This window comes from Cebus imitator, unplaced genomic scaffold (genome assembly GCF_001604975.1).
Source record: "Cebus imitator isolate Cc_AM_T3 unplaced genomic scaffold, Cebus_imitator-1.0 Scaffold324, whole genome shotgun sequence".
Taxonomy (NCBI): Eukaryota; Metazoa; Chordata; class Mammalia; order Primates; family Cebidae; genus Cebus; species Cebus imitator.
The window spans coordinates 1,716,517-1,723,721 of record NW_016107639.1 but is presented as its reverse complement, the minus strand read 5'-3'; the positions used below and the strand labels follow the sequence as shown (position 1 = coordinate 1,723,721).

At 51.4% G+C, this 7,205-nt stretch overlaps 1 protein-coding gene across 1 annotated transcript in view; it reads right to left on the bottom strand.

Annotated features, from left to right (window-relative positions):
- Positions 1-7,205, bottom strand: part of ATP9B (ATPase phospholipid transporting 9B (putative)) — a 294,182-nt gene that overhangs the window by 3,872 nt on the left and 283,105 nt on the right. The window contains exons 27-28 of the mRNA XM_017504545.2: positions 1,545-1,602; positions 336-539 (exon numbers count right to left, since the gene is read on the bottom strand). Of these exons, the coding sequence (XP_017360034.2) occupies positions 336-539; positions 1,545-1,602 (262 nt within the window). The remainder of the gene's footprint in view (positions 1-335; positions 540-1,544; positions 1,603-7,205) is intronic.

Sequence of the window (7,205 nt, the reverse complement as noted above, 5' to 3'; positions counted from 1 at the left end):
CCTCATGTAGGGGGGAGCCGGCCAGTGACTGACGGGACACAGCGCCTCATGTCGGGGGGAGCCGGCCAGTGACCGACGGGACACAGCGCCTCATGTCGGGGGGAGCCGGCCAGTGACCGACTGGACACAGCGCCTCATGTCGGGGGGAGCCGGCCAGTGACCGACGGGACACAGTGCCTTCATCCACAGTGCGTGGATGGTAAGAGCGGGCGCTTTCTGATACGGGTTTTACCATATTCCACAATTTAAGACAACGTATTCAGGAGTAACAATAAAAAAATGCTTCAAAATCATGAATAGATGACAATTCAAAAAGTAATTTCAAGGCAACTTACCAAAATATTCATTGAGAAAGGCGAGTGAGGACACGTAGCAGCCCAGGCTGAGGAACTCGGCCACCACCATCAGCCAGTGCCATGTGCGGATGGTCAGCGCCACCATCAGCAGTTCGGTCAGCACCAGCGCGGTGAAGGAGATGGCCACCACGTGGACGAACTCGGACTCGAAGAGCACCAGGGCCCCGTACATGAGGATGCCACCTGAAAAACACAGGAACGTTTCCCACGACGTGTGAGCACGGCGTAAGCCAGCTAGAGAAACGGCCTGGAAACAGCAGCCTCACTGAGAACCCTTAAAAATAGGGGATAGACCGGGCGTGGCAGCTCATGCCTGGCATCCCAGCACTTGGGAAGGCCAAGGCAGGCAGATCATGAGGTTAGGAGTTCGAGACCAGTCTGGCCAACATGGTGAAATTCCGTCACTATTAAAGATACAAAAAAGTTAGCTGGGCATGGTGGCATGTGCCTGTGATCCCGGCTACTCAGGAGGCTGCGGCAGGAGACTCGCTTGAACCCGGGAGGCGGAGGTTGTGGTGAGCCGAGATCGCGCCTCTGTACTGAAGTCTGGGCAACAGGGCGAACCTCCATCTCAAAAAAAAAAGAAAAATGGTGGATAATGCCTATGCCCATATTTGATGCTGATGAACAAGTCACTGAAACTCTGGATTATGGACAAAATAAGACAGGGTCCTAGCTAGATTAGTTAAAAATGTCAAGTAGAGGCTGAGAAACTTTTCAATGTCTGGATGAAAGGCCATACCTCTACTGCAGTTACTGTAAGTAATTATGCCTTGCATATAATACGTCTATCTGTTAGCTGCACTTACAACAGTCTCACATTCATCCGAGCACTAGGGAAGAGGAGCTAATGGCTTCTCCTTCCATAACTCAGACTTCTCTTAAGTCTTTTTATCACTCTATGAAAGAAAACCATTGTTCAGGGCACACAATGTGATAAGTGCTTGTTACAATGTTTCTGGATTAGCATTTAATTAAAAACAAGTCGGTTTTCAGGTGACATGCATCAGTTAAAAATAGAGAGTCCACATTGCTGGAATATCGATTTACACCATACACAGAAGGCAGCATTTCACTGCTGATGACATTCTAAGCTGCTGGAATTGAATTTGGAAGTAAAAACAATATTGCTAAAAGAAGATCAAAATTAAAAATCTGTAGTCCAGTAAACTAAGGATCCCGTCTTACCTTGGTAAATACTGATTAGCACCCAGATGAGGAAGGTCTTGAAGGACAAGGATCGTCCCTAGGGAGACAGTGAAGAGCGTAGTTAATACCAGAGCCACACGCTTGGCTCGCGTCTTCCAGGAGTGAGGTGCGGGTCACCTCTCAAAGGCCCGGGTCCGAAGCCCCACCCACGCCGTCCCAGCCATGGGTACACCAGCATCTCAGGGCACCTTCTGGACACCCAAATCCTCAAGAAGCTGCCTGGGCACCACATGTCCACTGGTGCCCATCTGAGGTTAGAGGCTGATGCCCTCTTCCGGTTGACCTGCGTCTTGTTCCACGTTTAAGCCGTAGCTCTACTAAGCCGGGAGTGATGTATGTAAGCAAATGAAAACATTTTCCCTTATTTCCTGTGAATGAATATTACTATATTTACTATTTTCTTCAGATCAAAAGATATAAAAGGTAACAGCTCTTCAGTAAAGATGGCACATCTCAACTGAAGTGAAAAATTATCCCTAAAGTCCTTTCTGGAGAATGTGTGACACACACAACCTCAGGTGGATGGGACGGGTCCTCGTACCAGGCCCTTCACTCTGCAGAACTGAAGGCAAGAGACAAGGGGACGGAGGCAGGGGAGCTCTGGGGGACTGGAGGCAGGGGAGCTCTGGGGGACTGGAGGCAGGGGAGCTCTGGTGGGAGAGGGCTGGAAGGAAGGGAGCTCTGGTAGGGGAGGGCTGGAGGCAGGGGAGCTCTGGGGGCCGGAAGAAGGGGAGTCTAGGGGGCCGAAGGCAGGGGAGCTCTGGGCCACAGGCTTCCTTGTCCCACTACACCCCTAGAGTCCAAGAAGAGAGGCTGAGTCACTAACCACCCCTACTCGTCGGTGCTCAAGAGCTGTCACAGGTGGCACGTCGAGAGGCCCCGTCTTCGTGAAAGCCTCTGTTTACTTGGTGCCTTTGTGTCTATTTTCTCACGCAGCGCAGCCTCTCAGTTACACAGAGCAGACGTTGTTTCCATTTACAGATGAGGAAACTTGAGCAGTTCCGTGATTTCCTCAGGCTCTCACTGGAGGCTGGTATTGCTAGGAAGTGTCTGCAGACCAGAGCCCAGAGTCCCGCCCTGACTTAGGGCCGTCCCACCCACGGGGGAGATGCTCCTAAGGACAGGAAGTGCTTTAAAGAAGCACAGAGGAAAGATGGAGCCTCATGGACACTCAGGGGACACAGAGGACAGCAGGGAAGACAGAGGATGGTGGCGGGCGGCGCTCAGGGCCCATCTGAACCCGCACCTGCCCGAGTCTGCTGAAGACCTTTACACACAGTCTGAGCCGTCACAGAACAGAGGCGCGGAGGCTGGGACTGTGGCTCTGTTCCTGCAGGAGCCCAGCAGGGGCAGACTGACCAACTGTAATGCTAGTTGTAGTTTAATTATAATTATAAGAGACAAGTATGTGACAAATATATTTAAGTATTTCCTAGGCTGCAAGAGTTACTGTGTGAAAAAGCTGATGGAGCCCCAGCCCTTACCATATGTGAATATCAAAGTAAGATTCAAACACACCGTGATTTATTATAAAGCACCTACTGATTTTTAAAAAGCAGAAAACTATTTTAAGTTAAACATTTACGTACTCTAAATAGGATCTCTCGGCACATACTCCCGAGGACATCTCTCTCCCTGGATAATGGGGGTGTTTCATCTTTGGTCATGAAATTCATTTGTAATTAAGTACGAGGCTCATTTTATTCAAAAATATTAAAAGGAAATTTAATTATTTTGACATAAGAAACAAAAGGTTTATTTGGTGGCCTGATTTGCTGAAATGTACTGTTTTATCCGTGTGAGGCAATGGCCAGGTCCACGTGTAAAGGTGGAAAGACAGAGCTGCGTCTGCGTGGCTTCTCTCGAGAGGAGCTGCCAGCAGGGAGACAGCACGTGAGATCTGCCCCGCCAGGTGCCCCGTGTCGAAGCAGACGATAGTACAGATTAATACAGGTAAGCACGACAGGACGGGTACAAAAGACATCAATAAAATAGATCATTTGAGAAAAATACATGCACACCTCCTGTTAATGGCCCAGACTGTCGCTCTGGGAACAAAATCCTGTTACATTTGATGGGACAGACGTGTTACTCATAGAAGCAATTCATTCACTGCGGGTTGCATGCTACGGACGAAGCTGCTCTTCCTGGCCAGGTACCTTTCCATTTGGTTTGAGGAAGGGGAAGATGTCTGTCACTCTGGCTCATGTCCCTGTAAGGGTGGAATGCCTGGAGTTGAGTCCTGCCTAGCACACGCTTTCCTGCTGTGTCCTTGGGCTCAGGACTTAATCTGTCAGGTTCCTCTCTGTGAAATAGAAATAATAGTGGCACGTGGCTCACATGCATGAAATAAAATGAGCCACGAAAGAAAATATGCACCAAGCTGAAACACAGTAAATATTCAGTGAATGCTGTTATATTTACCAATTAAATGTTGCAGATTCAGAAAGTAACTTCTATTGTACCAAAAAATGCAAAAAATAAAATGAAGCAAAAGTTTTATTTTTTATTATTTTTTTCTGAGACGGAGTCTCACTCTTGTCACCCAGGCTGGAGTGCAGTGGCACGATCTCAGCTTACTGCAACCTCCGTCTCCTGGGTTCAAACGATTCTCACGTCTCAGCCACCTGAGTAGCTGGAATTACAGGCACCAGCCACCATGACCGACTAGTTTTTGTACTTTGAGTAGAGATAAAGTTTCTCCATGTTGGCCAGGCTGTCTCGAACTCCTGACCTCAGGTGATCCACCTGCCTCGGCCTCCCAAAGTGCTGGGATTACAGGCGTGAGCCACTGTGCCCGGCTGAATCTAGCAAAGTTTAAGGAACGATTAATCTACCTCAAAGTCGTATGCGTGCAGTTATTCCTACGGAAGCGCTCGGTGCTGCAGTGGACAAGCACGCTGACGTGTGCGTGGCAAGAGCTGGGGTCCGTCTGTGCGGGTCGGCACTGCGGGACAAGACTGGCCACTCTGAAGTGCAGGACTCCTGTCCTGAGTGTGTAACCACTTTTCTCACTATTATCATTTATCCTCCCAGCCTGCCTCCTCAATATACTTTCTCTGATTCCTATTAGAACAAAAAAAATGATTTTCTCATATTCCCATAATTGTAATCACTCGAGGGAAGTTCAGGAGCATGGAGTAGAAAGATCCTACAGGCAAGCAAAAGAGGAGAAACGGATGCGGCCCAAGCACAAGAACAAACCCTCCAGCAGGGAGGACAGGCGCACAGCAGTGTGGGGAGAGAAGCCCCATTCACCAGGCTCTGCATGCGCCCCTGGCCTTGGCAGGAAGGGAGGCTGGGGAGGAGGTGCCGGCTTCCTGCCACGCGTGGCCAGCCTGCTCTGCTCCTGAGAGCGCAAAGGACGGCGCGTGCTGGCGGTGGTCCCACAGCAAAGGGCAGGCAGGCGGCGTTCCCGACAGCTCTTCCGCTTGCCGGGCTCAGTCCACTGTCACTTTTATTTCCTGTATTAATGGCCTCAAATTATGGTGACTGATTTCTCAGAGGTCTCACTCCTTCATTCTTAGGTGGATAAGCTCAATTTCATTAAGTGCAACTCTTAGAAAGTTACCAGACAGGTAAACGAGAGCCTCCGAGCCGACACTGTGTACCTACCTAAAGGTGGCTTGCTGCTGCGGACTGGCGGCATCTGGGCAGGGCCGGGTGCAGACACGGGCTATATAAACTCCCTACACTCTGAAGGACAAGACTGCAGCTCTCCAAACACATTCTGCTTCTGCAGAGACAGGGTCTTGATCTACTGCAATCACAGCTCCCCGCAGCCTTGACCGTCCTGGCTCAGCTGGGACCACAGGTACGAGCTGCCATGTCCGATCCTTCATCCGTCCTAGGAAAATCGAAAACTTTCTCCGCTTTGCCTCTGTATTTTAACCATTTTGCCTTGAGATCACATTTTTTTTTTTTTTAGGGGAGCTGTGGGAGCAGCACAGACAGCCCCACGGCACCATCCAGCCCGCCTGGGGCGACACTCCACGGAGACACAGACTCACCCTGGGCAGTGAAATGGTGCGGAGATCCCAGTTTTTCTCAAACGCGCTTTTCCTGCCCAGGGCCCCACACAGGACCCCACGCTGCTCTGGCCATCACGTCTCCTGGGTGCTGCCATCTGGCCATCGCCTCTGTCTCCTCGTCTTTAATGACCTGGCTGCTCCTCAAAGCTCCAGACGGTATCTTTGTGGAAGGCCCTGATTTGGATTTGTTCTTCTAGTGATGACACTACTGGGGAGGATTTGTTGAGGGGACATGTGCCCCCGCCAGGATAGATGCCAGGAGGCGTGGTGGCCTCTGTCTCATCGCTGGAGAAGGGAACCGTGGCCCCTGGGTTCCGCGTCTCTTAAGATCTTGTGACAATGCTGGCCTGGGTGCCCCCATGGGGCCTCGGACAGCCCTGTCTATCACATTTATAACGGGACTCCCTTATGAGGCGCTGCTTTCTCTGCTTATCCATAGTGGAGCTGAAGGCACCTGCTGTGCCCTCTGGTCATCGTCTGGTCACGCTGCTGTTCGGCTGCCCTGCAGGGTGCTCAGTGCTGGCCCCGGGAGGGTTCCGCCTCTGGCGCCATCTGCCCTGTCTCCCGCAGCAGCCTCACTGCCTCTTGCTCACTAGTTCCTTCCTTTCTTGTTCCACAAGAAGTTCCAGGCTGATCTTGTATTTTCCTTGCCTCAGCCCTGGAATAACCCCTTCTTCAGGAGCCTGGGCTCTGCGTGGGATGGCGGGGGAGACTCGGTCTCCCCCCTACACTGTGGTCTGCACACTAACCCTCTGATTGCTGCCCGGGTCCCTGATTCTCACTGCTTGGTGGACGGCCTAGGACCTGCGTGTGTTTACTCAGCCATGCTCATACATGTCCGTGCTTATTTCTTCATTTATTTTTCTCACAAAACCACAAGCCCAAACTGATCTGGGCTTCGGTCTGGCCCTTCACTTCTGACTTCCATCGCTAGTACGGAGAAATCTGCTTCTCCTTAGCTACATGCATGGGCTGACTGGTTCCTGCAAGAAGCAAACAGCAAACGCTAAACGCAGCCCGCGGTTTGCGGTTCTTTTTGTCTTCAGCCTTACGGTGAACCACGGTCAAATGCCTTTCCCGAGGCCGCTGAAAGAGGCCTGTCTTCCCAGCCCACAGGGTGGATCTGCGGCTCATGGGACGCTGTCTGCACGCCTCCCCCTTCGCGCTCCATGCTGCTGCCATCTTGCAGGCTCTGACAGAGGAATGGTCAGGTGCCCACCACCACCACGCCAGACAGAGCAGCCACACCCACACCCCTTGGGCTGCCTCTCCGGTCACCCTATATACCCAAACCTTTAGCAACCACTGATGTGTCTTCCCTACAGCTCTGCACCTCCCAGGTGTCAGGTAAAAAGAATCACCAACTTTCAAGTCTTGCTTCTGTTGTGCAGCAAAATGCAAAACGTTGCATGAGTCAGCAGGAACCCTCTCCCCGCTAAGTACAATCCCACCACCTGGCAGCATGACATACAGGCTACCCCTGTCCACTAGGATGTCTTTCCACCCACACATGGGCTGTCCCTGTCCACAGAGTGTCTTTCCATCCATGCACAGGCTATCTCCGTCCATGGAGATGTCATTCCACCTATGCACGGGCTGTCCCTGTCCA